General features: G+C 51.0%; 1 protein-coding gene and 1 long non-coding RNA gene across 4 annotated transcripts in view; one reads left to right on the top strand and one right to left on the bottom strand.

Annotated features, from left to right (window-relative positions):
• SLCO2B1 (solute carrier organic anion transporter family member 2B1) overlaps window positions 1-16,570 on the top strand; it is a 50,613-nt gene extending 34,043 nt beyond the window's left edge. For 2 of the 3 annotated variants that reach the window (XM_015238441.3, XM_072969192.1), the window contains exons 8-14: window positions 290-389; window positions 4,258-4,615; window positions 6,847-7,009; window positions 11,337-11,500; window positions 12,911-12,975; window positions 13,314-13,434; window positions 14,511-16,570. In XM_015238441.3, coding sequence (XP_015093927.1) covers window positions 290-389; window positions 4,258-4,615; window positions 6,847-7,009; window positions 11,337-11,500; window positions 12,911-12,975; window positions 13,314-13,434; window positions 14,511-14,691 — 1,152 coding nt within the window. In that variant the 3' untranslated portion in view covers window positions 14,692-16,570. The remainder of the gene's footprint in view (window positions 1-289; window positions 390-4,257; window positions 4,616-6,846; window positions 7,010-11,336; window positions 11,501-12,910; window positions 12,976-13,313; window positions 13,435-14,510) is intronic. The other variant, XM_072969191.1, reaches the window with a different exon arrangement.
• Window positions 787-5,278, bottom strand: LOC140698680 (uncharacterized). The gene is made up of 3 exons (XR_012076509.1): window positions 5,067-5,278; window positions 2,607-2,756; window positions 787-953 (listed from the first exon to the last, which is right to left on the bottom strand). It is a non-coding gene; the product is annotated as an uncharacterized lncRNA (long non-coding RNA).
• Window positions 16,571-17,330: the final 760 nt, after the last annotated feature.

The following is a 17,330-nucleotide window of genomic DNA, read 5'->3' as shown; positions in this document are numbered from 1 at the left end:
ATGATGATGATGGTGGTTGTGGTGGGAATTTTCATGGTAATGTTTGTGATTATTACGATGTTAATAATGCTGATGACAAAGTTCAATCATGGAATTTCATCCAGTCTTTCAAAACCACTTATTAATACCTATAGGGCCAAGAACAAATAGGACACAGCTGGCCCCTATTGTTCCTGAAGAGGTGACAGACCCCCACCCTCTCCTCTCCCAGAGTTCCCTTCTCCAGCTCACAGCAGCTCTGAGCAGAAAGCCTGGCATCCAGCTGACTGCGGGCTGTGTGTCTTCCCAGGGTGAAGACGCCTCCTCTGAGCAGAACTCTGGGGAGAACCCAGAGAAGGATGGCCTGGCCCAGATTGCCCCAGACCTGACTGTGACCCAGTTCATTAAAGGTAGGTGAGCTCAGGCCAGAGGTGAGGCCAGAGGGACATTTGAGGCTGTCCAGGACCCGCCCATTCCTGCCTTTCTTGATTCATCTTCCACACCTACAGGCCCCCCATGAGCACCATATGTTCCTCAGTAGTCTTTGCTCATAGGATCCCCTTTGCTTGGAACACCATTTTTATCACTATCTACTAAAATCTTCCTTGTTCCTCTAGGTCAGACCACTCCTCTCCTTCTCCCAGGCTGGCTCTCCTTCCTCTCAGCTCTCTGAAGCCTCAGGGCCCCTGTATCAGTTCAGATCTGTGTTGTCCAGCCCTTCTCCCAGGCAGTGACCTCCTGAGGGTCAGGCCTTGTGCTGTGTCATCTATGATCCTTCTCCTCCCCGCATGGAGCCTGCAAACAGGAGGCTTTCACTACATTTATTAAGTTCCTAGGCTATGGCATGGGTGGAAGGAGCTCTGGGCTGAAGTCCAGAAACGTGGGCTTTTGTCCTGGGTCCTTGCTCCTCTCTGGGCCTCAGCTTCCCCATCTGTACAGTGAGGTGTAAGATCCATGTCGCTCTGACCCGGAGACTACAAATTCAATTGATCAGTAACCAAGGCCCATGTTATGATCAGGCCACCCTTCCTAAAGAGTCTGATCCCACAAACATTGATGGAGTGCCTGCTGAGTACCAGGCTCTGGTAGAGCCCTGGGCAGTGAGTCAGAAGACCTGATTAAGAGGCCGGCCTCTGACACTAATGAGTGTACAATCTTGTAGACGTTACTTTCCTCCCCTAACCAGAGTTTCCTCATCTGAAAGACTCTGCTTCTCTCAAGGACTGTAAGGAAAATCAGATGGGATGATGAATGGAAGGCCTTTTGTATACTATTAAGAAAGTGTACTTATATAAGGTATAATTATTCCTTCAGTGATCACTCCTGCTCTACTGTTATTATTTTGACCATGTCTTGGGCCAGTGAATTGAGCTGCCTGTGATTTAGGAGGGTGATAACCACAGGGTTTGCTTGGCACCTCACCCCTGAGGATTTTTACAATAGGAAGTTAATTAGGCCCACTTCTTGGGAAGAGTTTCCTAAGACTAGGATGTTGGGGGACCAGTAATCTAGCCTCCAGTTTTCCAGTGTGCCCAGGGGAAGGGGGAAATGGACCCCTTGGGTCTGGGCTTAGAGGCAGGGGCTTGGGCTCCCTAACCTCAGGTCACCTCCAGCTGCTAGAAGGCCCCAGTGAGCTCCTCCATGGAAGAACTTATTAATCATTACTTTGGCTCCTGCCCAGGGGAAAGCTGGGGCCAGTTGTGGAAATTGGATCCTGGAGCGGGTGTCCTAAGCCAGATTGTCTCCGATGGTTTCAGTTTCTGTATGAGCCTAGGGGAGACCAAGGCAGGGCCAGCACAAGCCCTGTGGCTGGTCAGCCACCCTAGCTTCTGGGCTTTCTGCTGAGCTCCAGAGGGGCCAGTCTGCTCCTGAGGCTTAGCCTTGACCACCTAGGACCAGTGACGAGGCAGAGGGAGGAGGAACCATGGTCCTTCAGCTGGAGGAGCCCTCAACCTTTAGGGTAAGACAGTCCCTGAGCTAAGGAAGGCCCCTATCTGATGGGGGAGACCTAGTCCCTGAGCTGGGAGAGGCCCTGTTTGATGGGAGAGAAACAGGTCACTGTCTGATGGAGGATACATAGGCCCTGAATGGAGGGAAAATTTGTCTTGTCTAATAGAGGAGACCTGGCCTCTGAGCTGCAGAATCCCTATGTCTGATAAGGGAGACATAGTCGCTAAGTGGAAAGAGGCCCTGGCTTGTCTGTGGGAGAAACCTTGTGCTGAGCTAAGGGAAGCTCCTATCTAATGGAGAAGACCTCCTCTGAGCTAGAGACAGCCCTGGAGTTTCTCTTCAGGCATCCCTATCTAAGCGAAAGGCATAGCCCTGCCCTCCAGGAATTTTCCATCTGTTCTAGGGATAGGTTGCAGATGCTGAAAAGATAAAGAATGGGGACAAAAAGCACTGCAGTGATTAGCACAAGAGAATGGGAAGGAAACAGTCCATGAGATGGAGCCTTCTGGAGTCAGGCAGCCAGAGGCACAGGAATGCAGGGTGGGGTGAGAAGTGGGGTGAATAGAAGAGGGAATGGCCTTTACACCAGAAGTCAGGAAAACCCCCAACAACTCCTGGCCTGGCCCCGACCTCCCTGGATGAACTTGGGCAAGTCCCTGCCCCTCTCTTGGCCTCACCTGTACAATAAGGACACCTGCACAGCTTGAACCAAGCCCAGGCTACTCCTGGTCAGGACAGCTCACGGAGGGTGAGAAGCTGGAGCAGCTTCCTGGGGTGAAGTTTTGGCGTCCGTCACACCTCTCCACTCCCAGTGTCAGCTGAATGCACTGTGTGAAGCAAGGGACTAGGGTCAGGAGACAGTTTTGGGACGTGAAGAAGGGGGAATTCCACAGCCCCAGCTCCAAGCCACCCTGCCTGGACTCTTTGTTTTTATTTCCTGGCTCCCAAGGAAACCGTTCTTGGCCAGGACCAGGGAGCTAGGGAACCAGCTGGCTTGGCTCTGGCCCTGTTCTGAGGACAGAGAGAAATCTTCTGTGACAGAGGCCCAGGTCCTGCTGCTGCAAGAACAGAAGGGATCTGCCCCCCACCACTCAGCCTAGAGGACCCCAGGGCTATCTCTCCCCACCAGCCCAACCTGGCAAGTGGTTTGCTTCTCTGATGCCCCGTCTTAGAAAGGCCTTTGCTCCTCTCTCCCTAACACCTTAGGTCTAACTTCCATCTCACCTCCTCAGGGCAGAAACATGTCTTTCTCTTGTCGTTAGTGAGGAGAGAATTGCACATGTCAGAACAAAGCCTTCTTGGCCATTACCTTGGCTACCCCTGCTGATGAAGGCCCTGAAGCCCAGAGTTCAGGACTTATCCAATGTCATGTGCCTTTCAGTTTAGCAGACTTGCAACAAGGGAGACCTGTACACAGCAGGATAGGCAACGGCTTCAAAGCTAGAGCCATCACTTCTATTTCTGTCTCCTTGCTTTTGTCTCGGCTCTGTCTCTACTAGGAATTCCTTCTCCTCCACCTCTCCAGATCTTCCCATTCTTCAGGCCCTACCTCTGTCCTACCTCCGGGAAGCTGCCCAGCACCAGGCCTCCTCAGGTTTCACCTTCTCTGGAGGCTTTAGATTTTGCCCCAACACTTTGCTGTTTCATCATCTATTAGTCTGTATGTCCATTCATTCGTTCTCTCATTCACTGCAGAAATATTTATTGAGTGCCTGCTATACCCTGGACTCTGGAGATTCAGCAATTAACATAAGAGACAAAAACCCTTTCTCTAAACGGAGCTTACATCCTGGTGGGGTGACAATAAAATGGCTAAATGTGTAAACTGCATGGTATGTTAGGTAAAGTGCTATGGAGAAACATAAACTAGGAATGGGGAGATCCGGGAGTGGTTGATGTCCCATATTAGGGGCACAGAAGGGAAGACAAAGGGCTGGGTTGGCTTGGGAAGAGCTACGGCAGGACAGGATGGAAAGGGCTGAGTGGGGAAAAAAATGAAATGATAAGTAGAAGAAATGAAAAGCGATAGGATGGGATGAATGGAATAGAATCAAATATAATGGTATGGAATCGCATTTTGAATAGAATTGAATGGAAAGAAAAGCAATTGAATAAAATGCAATCCAACTCCATGGAATGAAATGCAACCAAATTTCAAAAATGGAATAGAATTCAATGGAAAGGAGTCAAAAGTAATGGGATGGACCTAATGGAATGAGATGGGATGGAAGGAACGGAACAGTTTAAACTGAACAGAGCATGATGGGACGGAAACACATGGCATGACCAGCTTGCCCACTCTGACCTTCTCCCCACTCACCCCAACAGTTTTCCCCAGAGTGCTGCTGCGGACCCTGCGTCACCCTATCTTCCTACTGGTGGTCCTGTCCCAGGTGTGCATGTCATCCATGGTGGCAGGCATGGCCACTTTTCTGCCCAAGTTTCTGGAGCGCCAGTTCTCCATCACAGCATCATATGCCAACCTGCTCATAGGCTGCCTCACCATCCCACTGGCCATCGTGGGCATTGTGGTGGGGGGCATCCTGGTCAAGCGCCTCCGCTTGGGCCCCATGCGCTGTGGCACCCTTTGCCTGCTGGGGACGCTGTCCGGCCTACTTTTCAGCCTGCCCCTCTTCTTCATGGGCTGCTCTACCCACCAGATTGCAGGCATCTACCACCAGCCTGAGTGAGTATGTGTGAGAGTATACCAGCATAAGTACGGGGGAGGGTGGGACACGGAGGTGTGGTCCAGTAAGGCCAGGTCAGTGGGGCACCCTCGACCTCAGATCTCCCCTCCCCTCCTCTCCCCGATCAGCTCAGTTATGAGCAGTGGAACTTCTCTCTTGAAGGCTCCAGTGAAGGTGTCAGGCACCCCTAGAAGGGGTAGCGATGGAACTTCACAGGCATGATAGCTCAGGCCTGGGGAAGGGTAGAGGCTGAGTCAGGACAAGGCCACTTGTGTGGATGGCATCTCCAGAGTGGTCAGGCCCTGTGGGCCTAGAGAAGATGGGGCAGAGGTTTTGTCCCCAGGCAGAGGAAAGGCCTGCCCAGGAGGGAGCAGGCTATCCGTCCCTGGGGGGTGAGGGTGAGAGAAGGGGCGAACAGGGTCCAGAAGGAATGCTGCACAGGGGACTTACGTCCTGGAAGGGGTTGGCCTTGAGACCTCGGAGATTCTTTGTCCTTAGAGCCTGGGAGCTAAAATTCTGTTCTACGACCCTAAAATTCTAGAATTCTTTTTCTACGTCTGTGGGGCAGCACCTGCCTACACCTTCCAGGAGGAAAGCCTCTGATACCTATCTCCCTTTTCCTTCTTTCCCCCCAACGCCCCACAGACATAGACCTTCTTCCCTTGGGAGCCGTTCTGGAGAGAATGTTGCAAGTTGTATTGCTGCCTCTTCTCCAGAATGATTTCATTTTTCCTAGGAACTTCTCCAGGCTTAGGCTGGCCCAACACACAGCTAGAATCCTCCAACTTTCTCTCCCTTCCTCTCCCTCAGTATCTCGTCCCTCCACCCAGGTGCCAACTTTCCACACCTGGGTCTCCTTCTGTTTGACTACGGAGGGCCTCAGTCCAGAAATGTTCAGCCCTTGCCCACTGTGTCCCAGGTCCCACCTCACCGACCTCTCCCCCATCTCCCTTCCCTCTTCTCTCCTCCCTTGTCCCTTCTCTTTTTCCCAAAGGTCTAGGGCAGGGCCATCTGTCTGAAGAGCCCCTCTCTAGGCACAGAGGTGGCGCTTCAGCCAGGCCCTCATGAAGCCCCTGGTCTCAGGAGGGAACAAGAGCCTTCAGGTGATTTTGAGAGTAAAAAGTAAATGAATATTTTACCACAATTTTTAAAAAAGGTAAATGGGAAAAAGTCAGTCTACTTCACATGCCCCATTTCTCTCTTCTGCCTCTCACCTTGACCCTGACATCTCATATCACCCATGTTCTCAACTATATTCTTGTGATTTATTCACTGAGCCTTGGGTTCTAATTCACTGAAGAAGCCTTTGGGGGCCAGCTGAGCAAATTCAGGAGAATTTCTCATACTCCAGCACAACTAGTGGTGTGGACAGCTGCCAAGGACCGAAGGTCTCCCACACACCCACTCTTCTCGTATTGCGTTTCACTGAACCCTTGCAGGATCTTGGGGATGGGTCCTACCATTATCCCCACTTCACAGATGAGGAGAGCAAGGCTCAGAGAGGTGAAGTTGCCTCTCTTCTGATCTCCTGCCCCTGTGCACCGCATCTTGCCCTGGCCAACTAGAAGGGGCACTCCTGGGACCTGGGGGCAGGCCCTTGGGAGGGAGTTGGGTGGGACTAAAATGTGCCCTGGACAGTGAACAGGGTAGCGAGAGTGAGAGAGAGGTCATGAGACTACAGGATGGTGATGGCAAGGGGGACCGGCCTAGCTGACAGATGGAGAAACTGAGAGGGGCAGAGAGGAGCAGGATCAGGTTGGAGATCCCACAGCTATTCAGGTACCCTGACTGGGTCCCACACATATAGCTCGAATTTTCTAAGAAAAAGAAGCAATCCAGCTTATTGAGAAAAAAGCACTTTTCATCTGAGACTAAATTTGGGGAAGAATTTATCTTATGTTCCCTAAAAAAAGGAGCAAAGATGTTTGCAGAAGCAGCTTAAAGACTTGTAGGCTTTTGGGGCTGGAAGAGCCTCTGGTCCAGACTCGGCTCCCCACCTCTCCCATTGGAGGCCTCCTGCAGCTTCTAGCCCATCTCCCTGCTCCATTGGAAAGGGCTCACCACTGCATGTCATGGAGCAGCTCTGACAGTGAAAAACCTCCGTGTGGAGCTGAAATCTCTGGCTATTGCTCTCGGGGGTGGGGAGATGGGCTGTAGGGCTGAGGTGGCTCCAGCTTGTGGCCTGAGGGAGGGAGAGCCAGGCCAACCCTGCTGGCCTTCTTTCCCATAGTGTCCAGCCTGGGCTGGAGCTATTTCCAGGCTGCATGGAGCCCTGTTCCTGCCCATCAGATGACTTTAACCCTGTCTGCGACACCAGCACCGGTGTGGAGTACCTCACACCCTGCCACGCTGGCTGCACAAGGGTAGTCCAGGAGGCTCCGGACAAACGCCAGGTGGGTCAGGCCTCTGGCTGCTTCCTCTGCCTCCCATGGGCTCTGCACTCTCCATCTTCTGTGTGCCTGTCACACTCTCCACCTCTGAATGTTCTCACTCTCTGGCTCTTCTCTCTGTTGTCTGTCTTCTTCTGTTAGCAGATGTAGGATGTTATTCTTTCAATAAGCTTTCATTTCCAGCCTGGGTCCAGCCATGTGCCAGGTCTCAGAGCACAGAGGTGAGCCAGATCTGGCTTGAGCTGTCTGTGCAGGGGAGATGCAAAAGGAAATAACTCAGGAATTCCAGGGGCAGGAGAAGTATAGACAAGGATGGAAGGAGATACAGCCCATCTGGGAGGGTCCCAGAAGGCTTCTCAGGACGTGGCATTTGTACTAGATCTTCAAGGATGATCAGGGAAACTAAGGAAGGGTTTTCCAGGCAATGGGGGCTGGGGGTGGGGGTGAGGAAACAGAAGCAGAGATTCCGGAAGCAAGCACATCACATGGCATGCACACACATGCACACACACACACACACACGTAAGTACAGTGTTTCAAGAAACTGCAAAGAACTTACTGGAGCAGAAAAAAAGTTTCATGGAGGGTAAGCAAGGCCCAGACAGGGAAGGGCCTTGAATGCTAGGCTGTGAGTGGGGACTTCATCCAAGGAGTAATGGGGAGACTTGGGTGGGTTTTAAGCAGGGGAGTGACTAGGTCAGGTCTGTGTTTGATCACATTTGAGGCCATAGTGCGGAGGAAAGTGAACAGAACACAGACCAGGAGACAAGAAAACCAGTGGGGAGGCTGACGCAATGAACCCATTCAGACAGTCAGTCAGTCAGTCAATAAACCTTCATGGTGCCCCTCCTTTGTGCCAGGGCCTGTGCTAGGGGCTGAGGACAAACTCAGAGCCAAGGGGCCTTGCCCTCAAGGAACTCACAGGTGGAGAAAGAGGGCAGCAGCAGTGTGTTCTATGTGTATCTTAGAAAGGCCACCAAGACCAGCTGACTCCCCCTCCCCTCTCACCGCATTGACCCCAAAGGACAAGTGGGGACAGGACTCACCTTCCTTAGGCCCCAAGGCTGGAGTAAAGCATATGTGTGAGGGTGTGGTGTCAGGTTAGTAGTTATGACGCCTCCTTCTCTCCAGAGTCCCGCACCCCATCACACAGAACCCCTGCTGTTGTGTCCTGCTGGGCATCAGCATCTAAGCCCAAGACTCCCGCATGGAGAGACCTGGGCCCCACTGGCTGGCACAGAGTAAAGCACCTGGTTGATGGTGCTTCAGAAGCCAGCCAGGTGCCACCTGAGCTGTGTAAACTGTTTGCATTTGGAATAATTGTAATCCTGGGTTTTCCGGCCTCCTAGTACTCACTGTTCTGACCTGGTTTGAGTTCCCTGAGACCCTGGCAGCTGGGGAAGGATCCCCAAGAGGACAGTGAACTCTTGCTGATATAGGTCCCTGAACACTGAGGCCAGGCCACCTGGTTCAAATCCCTATTCGGCCTCTAACTGACTCTGTTACTTTAGGTAAAATATTTCATCTGTGCCTCCGTTTCCTGGTCTGTGAAATGGAGGTGATGGTATTGAGTACCTACTATATACCAGGCAGTGTGCTAAATGCTTTACCTAGATAAATTCATTAAATAGTAAGTGAAGATCCACATGACAAAATTCACAAAAAGCACTTAGCACGTGCCTGGGAAATATTAAATATGGATTAATACACACTCCTATTATGCCCATTATACAGATGGGAAATGGAGGCCCAGGAGAGGACCAAGCATTGTACAAAGTCTTAATGCCAGAGCTAGAACTAGAACCCAGTACTCTGGCCTCCGAGCCTGGTCCCTTCTCCAGAGCATCCGCAGAGGTTGTGTTGGGTATCGTGTTTGAAGGAGGGTGCAGCTGAGTCCTGGTCAGCACTCAGGAACTGTCACCTTGGCCTGGAATTGTTTCTTGGCTAGCCTGCCTCCTCAGGGCAGCTGCAAGCTCCTCAGCCCAGGGCTGGGTCATCAGTGTCCAGCACAGCTGTGCTCAGTAACTGTTTATGAAGTAAAGGACCAGGGGAAAGATGGGGAGAGGTGGACGGCTGCTGGCATCTAGAGCTCAGGGGGTAGGAATGAGTCCCCATAGAGAATAAGAATCAGAGGCAGCTGGAGAGATTGAAGGCATTCGTAAGAAGAACTTCCTGCCATGGAATTAGATAAATATGAATGAAGGGCTGGAAAAACTTCAAGAGAAAGGCCTCTAGTTTTGTGTCCCTCCCAGCAACTTTCTGCCTCTCAGAAAAAGAACAGGATATTTCTCTTCCAGTCACCTTGCCTTGGCATATTTCTCCACATACCTGTCCCTCTATTGTATCTCCAGCCCAGTGGGTTGCTCAGCCTGGAGTGAAGGTCCACATGGTGTGTGCTCAGGAGGGCATGCACATATGACAGCACAACCTTGTCATGCAGTGGACGGAACATCCAGGCACCCAAGCTGGACTTCTAGGCCTCCAGTCTCTGTCTCTCTCTCTCTCTCTCTCTTCCTCTCTGTCTCTCTGTCTCTCTCTCACCTTGTCCCAATTCTACCTTCTAAATATCTCGCAAATCAAAACACTCCCTGACTCCCTACCTCTTAATGGACCTCCCCCATCAGATCCATCCTCTTGTAGCAGCCAGAGCAGCTTTTGTACTATCAGGTCTTGTCTCTCCCAAGCTTACAATCTTTCTGAGGCTCCTGGCATCTGCCTCAGGGTTTACCAGCCCTTCTCACATTGGGAAGAGTCTGAGGCCGTCAGGGCTGGAGGTTAAAGGCCCAGAGGGTTCCAGCTGCCTGGAGCCAGCCAGGTGACGCTAAGAGCTGATGCGATCCCTGCACATGTGGTCTCCCAGCTGAGGCCAGGGGCCCCTGGGGCACACTGGTTGGGAAACTGATCTATGGGGCAGAAAAGAAAAGCCAGGGCTTCCTTCCTGTCAGTTGCCTCAGGGCACTGTTGGTCCAAACCAATTCTGACAGAATCTGGAGGTTTTCCAGGCCACCTGGGGGGAGTGGGAATTCAGGCTGCAATCAAATACACCCCCACACCAGCCTGGGGACATTCCCTTGCTGTTTGGAAAGGGGTTAGCTTTTCCTCATACTTCATTCAGGCTTTGGAAGGGTCCCAGTTTTCTGGGGGTCTCCCATCAGACCTTCTATCAGACAGAAGGGAGGGCTAGGACACTTCCTCAGGCCCCGTAGACCCCCAAACCTCAGAAAGCTGTGTTCCATCATACAAAATTCTGCAAACACCTTGTGGCCAAAGCCTGTTTCAGGACTCTGCTCTCCTCTGAGTTTACCTCACTTACTACTGAACCTGAGTATTTTTTCCCTTTCTGCCAGCTCGTGGACGTATTCAGGACAATGTTTTCAACACTTTATTCAGCATTTTAAACTGTCAGCAGGATGATTGGCAGGGTACCTAGTCCACTGTTTTTCTGGAAACAGCAGTCCAGATTCTCTTTTGTGTCCAAGGCTCTTCACGTGTTGCCCCAGCGTACCTCCCAAAGGCCTCCCCTCTGTCCTTTCTTGCATGCACTCTGCTCCCAGCAGGAGGAAAGGTTGACTGGGGTCTTATATGCCACTGTGATTTTACATTTGACTCTCCCACTACTCATTCTGATTTTCCTCTTGGTGAACTCCTATGCATTCCTCAACACCCAAATCCAAAACCCCTTCTTTGGTGAAGCCTTCCTTGGCCCTCACCTGCTGAACCAGGACTCCCACAGTACTGTCTCTGTCCATCTTGTGCTTGAATCTCTCCCTGAGAATCTGCTCTGGAAACTAGTGCCCTGCAACACCTCAGTAAAGCAGGAAGAGGAGATACTAAACTGAAAAATCTGAATTCCTTCCCCCAAAACACTCTTTGCTGCTTTGAGTCCTTGCATAGACAGCCAGGAATTTGGAACATTCCGACATCACCAGGTGAAAGAATGAGTATATGCGGTATGTGAGTTCGTATATGTAGTGAGTGATATGTGTGTGTGTGAGAGATTGTGTGCGTGTATGTGTGGTGTGTTGGGGGTGACTTTCTTCTAGTTGCCTCTCCTTTTTCTCTTCTCCATGTCCCCCTCTCCCCACAGCCTCATCCCAGGCTCAGCCCATTTATGTGCAGATGTGCAGATAGCCTGTGTCAAGGTAACTGTCTGGCTGCTCAAGGCATCCTGACTCAGCCAAAGGGTCAGAAATCCCAGTGTCCAGCCAGCTCTGCCCCAGTGTTTTTGTGTCCATGGGTCTCTCATAAGCGTCCTGGGGCCTCAGGCCCTTGACCAGCTGCTTGTCCTTGGAGGTTCCTGAAGGCTCTTTTTCCCCCCTCCCTACTGTAGGTCTTCTACGCCAACTGCAGCTGCGTGGCAGGGGGTGGCCCTGTGCCAGCAGGTTCCTGTGACTCAACCTGCAGCCACTTGGTGCTGCCCTTCATGATCCTGGTCAGCCTGGGTGCAGCACTGGCCAGTGTCACCCACACACCCTCCTTCATGCTCATCCTAAGGTGAAAGCAGGGTAGGCCAGAACTAGTGGATACCAAGAGATCCTTAACCATAGGCAGGACAAGGAATCCTGAGGGAAACCTTCAAAGAAGAAGGTGTCCTGGGCCCCCACAGCAGACCAGGCTCTCACTGTCCTGTTTTCATCCTCATGGCAACCTACTGAGATGAAGTTTTCTCCTCATCTTACAGATAAGAAAACTGAGGCCCAGAGAAATTCAGGAGCTAGCCCCAGGTCATGTAGCAAGTGTTGAACGGAAGAGTACTGGGGCCAGGACCCCCAGCTCAGGCCCTGACTTGCTCCATAGGAGGGAAGGCCATACCTAAGGCCATGCCCTGGCCTCTAGTCACAATGAGGAGGAAGTGGAGGAGCATCACCTGACTGCCCACCCCAACCTACCAGCAGTGAACCGGCCACAGGTGGTGCATCTAGAAATTCAGACCCCATTAATGTGGTCCATGACTCTGAATGCCACTTCAATAAGCACTTATTAAGTGTCCACTGTGGACCCAGTCCGTGCTGAGTACTACCTCTTGGTCAAAGATGTTTCTGGCTGTTGTCCTGCTGGGACCGACAAATTGTCATCTGAGGCCAAAGTCAGCATATCCTGGGGTGGGTGGGGACTGTAATAAGAGGACCTCAAAGCAGAATAATTCCAAATTTTCATTATGCTGAGGTTATTTTATTCTCTACCTGTTTTCTAGAAAATTAGAAGGGGGATGGAGCACCTTACAATATAAGAAGGCACGTAGAACTATAAAGAAGGCTGGCTGTAAGAACAAAAGTAGAGGAATAAGATGTCCCAGCAGGCAGTCTGATTAAAAGGAGTTAATACAGGCAGTGTGCTACACAAATTCTGACCCCTTACATCTATCGACTGTGGGGTCTTGGCCAAGTCACTTAACCCATCTAAATATCCTCAGTCTCCTTATCTGTAAAGTGGGCCTAATGTTATACCCACCATATGGGGGTGATGTGGGGGATACAGCACAGAATGACTGAGCTGTAGAAAGTACTCCACAAATGCCAGCCCCTGTGATTACTTAGAAGAAACCGGTGGTTGCCAGGGTACCCTAGGCTGAGGCATTACAGATCGGGGAAGCTAGAGGGCGTGTCTGGCTCCCCAGCTCCAGGTTTTGCCAAGTGTAGGGTGAAGGGGAGAATTTGGTAGGACCAGAGGGTGGGGAGAGAGGAGATGTGTCTGTGACCAGGAACACAAGGAGGGTAGCCCAGGGCCCTGATGGTCAGTGGTTGTGCCTAGCACATGGGGACCTGGCTCTGCAGGTTGAAGGGAAACAGAGTATGGAGACTGAGGGCAGGCTGGGGCTGGGCAGTGGGAGAGAGGTGGATGGTGAGAGCCCCTTGAGGGCTGAAATCCTCTCAATCCTCATATCGCTGTATCCCTGCTTGTTAGGGGAGTGAAGAAAGAAGACAAGACTCTGGCTGTGGGGATCCAGTTTATGCTCCAGAGAGTTTTGGGTAAAGAACCTGCTGGGGACCACTAGTCCAGATACCCGCTGTGTGCTGGAGGGGTACAGGGATGAGTGGGACCCAGTCCCTGACCTTAGGGTTCACTGGCCCACAGGGTCATAGATCCAACCTAGGTACCCTGGAGGTGGGTGTGCAAGCAGCTAAATAGCCCATCAGGGAGACATGCCTGGGTAAATACCAGGGTAAAGGGTGGGCTTGAGGGCTGAAGAGTTAATGGGTCAAGAGGCCCCCAGTGGCTCAAATTCCCTGAAGGGGTTATATATGCCAGGGAGTGGCAAGGGGGTGGGTACAGGTTCCACTTGTTCCCTGAGCACCTCCTCCTCCAGCCTGGATGCCCAGCCCTGTGATCCATGGCAGTGCGATCGACACCACCTGTGTGTACTGGGCCCAGAGCTGTGGGCGTCGGGCCGTCTGCCGCTACTATGACCACAACCTGCTTCGAAACCGGTGAGACCGGGGTTGGGGCTCCCAGGAGGCTGTGGGAAAGTTTCTGGAAATACCCTCAGGGTCCCAGGCAGAACACCAGCAGGGAGGGAAGGTCCACTGACATCCACCTGCAAGGTGACAGGTGCTCTATCCAGTGCTGAGCTCACCAGTCCCACAAGCTATACCCTATCTCCCCCTTTGATGGATGAGGAAAGTAGGATTTAAGTAAGTGGCCCAAGGCCACACAGCTGGTAACTGGCAAAGCTGGACCTGACTGAAGTCTGTGCTGGCTGAGTGTGGGAAGAATCAGGGGAGCAGCCCAGCTATAAGAAAGACAGGGAGTTAGGGTAGGGTAGGAAGATGGCTCTACTTAGGACACAGAAAGCCTTGGAGAGGCCCAGCTCTGTCTCCCTCATTGTGAGACCTGCCTTTTCTGGGACTCAGTCTTTCCATCTGTACAATGGGGAGCCCAAAGATACCCGAAGGCAGAGAGGCTGTTGGCCCTGGGATGGATGGGCAGTTGGGGAGAGGAACTTACTAGCAGGGCTGGGAGCAGGGAGCTGGTCACTTCCAGCTCTGAAAAGCACATGGTTCCTGTGGGCTGAGATTGTCCAGGAGGGCTTCCTAGAGGAGGAAAAGTCAAACAAGAGCCTTGGTGAATTAGATAAACAGGGGAGAGGGCATCCTCCTTTTCTTGCAGCAGATGAAGGTGATCCAAAGTTGCAATTGTCAGGCCCCTTGAGCCCTTAGGAAGACCCAGAGAGAGGCAGGGCTGGCCCAGGCCATGAGGCAATCAGGACAGGGCAGGGAGGATGCCTAGGCTTCTGCCCCCCACCCAGGGTTCCTTTTTCAGAGTCTTTAACCCCTTTCAGGGAAGGGCTCCCACAGGGGCCAACTCCAGGGGTTCCCTCATTTCCCTAACCAAGGCCATGGTGACAGGGTCCATTGTCATAAAGCTGGAGGCCTCTCCCCTACAAGGTCTCAATGTCTCCAACTGTATAATGGGTGATGATTGCTGACCCTACTCTGCTCCAGCCCAAGAATATCCAAGCCCTGAATGCGGAGGTCCTGAGTTCAAGGTCCCTTGTTTCTCCCAGGTTCCTCGGCCTCCAGTTCTTCTTCAAGACAGGTTCACTGGCCTGCTTCACCTTGATTTTGGCCATCCTAAGGCAGCAGAACAAAGAGGAGGGGACCAAGGAGACCATACCCAGCCCTGGCCTACAGCAGCAGCTGTTAGATTCAGGGCCAAAGAAGGAGCCTGAGGAATCCAGAGTGTGAGCTGTCCCAGGGCCCCAACCTGGCGAAGAGTGGCAGCCATGGCGAGTACCTCCTCTAAGCCCTTTGCCTGAGATTGGGTATTGGGAACTTTGTTTTCCAATTTTGAGTCCTTCATTAACTTGCGGTATGGCTTTGGGCAAGCCACTGACCCTCTCTGGGCCTTTGCTCATCTGAACCAAAGAGTTTGGGGGTTTGCTGTGTTGGCCACTTCTGACGCATGAGGGTTTTCCCCCTTTCCTTCCAGCCAGACAGGCTGACCTGAAACAAGGCTTTCCTGGGTGGAAGGACTGCATATCTTTCTCCCAGGGCCCTAGGATAGAGAAGTGGACAATAGCAGGCCAGGCTGCCCCACATACTGGGTCCTGGCCCTGCTCTGCTGCTCATCTGGAGCACCCTCTCTGAGTCTCACCCTCCGTCTCTGTCAGATGGAGATGAAGTTGTCGGCTTTCAGGCCCCTTCCAGCCATGACCATCTGTGTGACCAGGGTGGACTCAGATCTCTTCCCCATCCCTACTCAGCCTGGAGGTGGGGCCAAGACAGCCTCAGTCAAGAAGTATCCACTTGGCGCCCCCTGGAGGCAGAGCCTTGAGCTCTGGGGAGACCCACTGGGGAAGGAACTGGGTCTACTCAGGACTTTCAGGCTGGGTGAGGTCTTCAGGAAACCTGGTGTGAGAGACTCACTCTCTGGACTCAGGAAGCCCCAGCCCTTGCCCTCAGGGAGCCATTGTCTGGGTGAGGCCTATTCTCTGCCTTAAGGGCTCTGGTGGAGAGGGAGACACACTTACGAATTTTCTAACTTCAAAGACCAAACACACTTAGCACTAGCTGTTACCCATGCATTGCCAAGATTTCACCCATTTGACCTGAGCCTACCAAAGTAACTGTGACTTTTGTGACTAGAATCCTAATTTCACCGTTTCCTCCTGGATTTCTGATTCTGTGTCCCCTGGGACTATGTAAATAATGTCTGGTTCTGTAACACCAGTGTTTTGGGGTAAATTTGGTTCTCTTTGATGTCAGGTTGGTGTAAGAACCTGTTCTTTGTAATGCCCACATCTGTAATGCTGGGAGCAGTAATGCCTAGCTCTGTGTGATGAGTGGGTCTATGGGATGCTTAGGTATGAACAAACTGGTCCTTGTTTGTATCAGGCCTTGTCTTGCCTTGTCTTGTTTTATAGCTAGTCTCATCTGACCTGGTTATCTCCCTGGGATGGGGAGAGTTTTCTGATCTGTTCCCAACCCATTCTGTTGCCACACATACCCGACCCGGCTGGGACTCGCTGCTTGGGAGGCAGGAGGCAGGGAGTTGTCAGCAGAGGCTTCCAAAACCCTGTATAGGGGAGAAGCTGGGGGGCTGATTCTAGCCCTCTGCACAGCTCTCAGCTTTCAGTGGCAGGGCTTTGAGGCTATCCCACATCAAAGAAGAGGGAGGTTCAGAAGTTCTAATTCCCATTTTTATTGGGAATTTTACTGGTTGATACAAATATCTGAGTCTATATTTATCAATACTAAGAATTTCAAAGTCTCTCCCAACAAGATGAGGCTGTTGGTGTGTTCATATTCCTTCTCCTTCCCTCCTATTTCCCAGGTTCTGCAGAAATAATCTGGAATTACAGATATAACTTATTATTATATTTGTTCTTGCACAGTGTCTCTTCTATTACAAAGATCCTTTCTTACAAACTACATTACAGTCTGCAACCACCATATTATTTCTAGTTATGTAGATTTAAGTTTTACTGCATTCATTGCTCACTATCATTTCTTGTATATTACATCTTTCCCTATCTGTATATTGTGGTCTAATTTTCTTTTGTGTTGGGTACTTCCTCCAGTAATGGTTTCAGAAATGGAATAAAGTCACGAGACTTTCTGAGTCCTCACCTGTCCAAATTGTCATTCACGTTTTACAGAAGAGGAAACAGTTCAGAAAGGATAAGCAACTTGCCCACGATTGCACAAAATAAATGGTGGAGCCAGGGCTAGATCTAGATTTTGTGGGAACTGAAGCTTATACAATCCGGAGAGATCTCTTTAAGAAAAAGAACATAAAATTAGGTAAGAAGGTGAATATTTACTTAGAATGAAAAAAGAAGTCAAAACAAGTATATCATACAATTCAGGAAAATAGCATAAGATTTTTCACTAACTGCTGTGCACATTGCCAGAAATTTTTCCCCTAATGATTGAAAGTTTTTTGCATAGACTAGCTTCTGGTTGTACACTGCAAACCTGTTTCTCCTCTATTGTTCATATACTTCCAAGGCTAGGCAGCAGAAAGCACATTCATGTCACAAGATGACCTCTGGATATGACACCTTGATGTCACAATGCCAAATGAGTTGGATTGTGGGTAGGAAGATTCCTAGAAGCCGTTCTCTATACAGAGGTGGCTAACAATGATTTATCCATACACAGAGGTAACTGAGAACCACATAAATATATCCCAGTGATTCCAAATTAAATTAATCCCCAACTCTACTCTCCCTTAGCCAAATCCCAGAAATGCCCATGTCAGCCACCTCATGTAAAGGGAAACTGGGACACAAGGGAAGTTGGAGTGAAAAGAACTAGCAATCTAAACTGATTGTAGCGAAGGTATCTTAACCTTTGCAAATTTCCCAAGAAAATGACAACAT

This window comes from Vicugna pacos, chromosome 10 (assembly GCF_048564905.1).
Source record: "Vicugna pacos chromosome 10, VicPac4, whole genome shotgun sequence".
In the NCBI taxonomy this organism is placed as follows: Eukaryota; Metazoa; Chordata; class Mammalia; order Artiodactyla; family Camelidae; genus Vicugna; species Vicugna pacos.
This window is presented reverse-complemented; position numbering and strand designations above follow the sequence as displayed.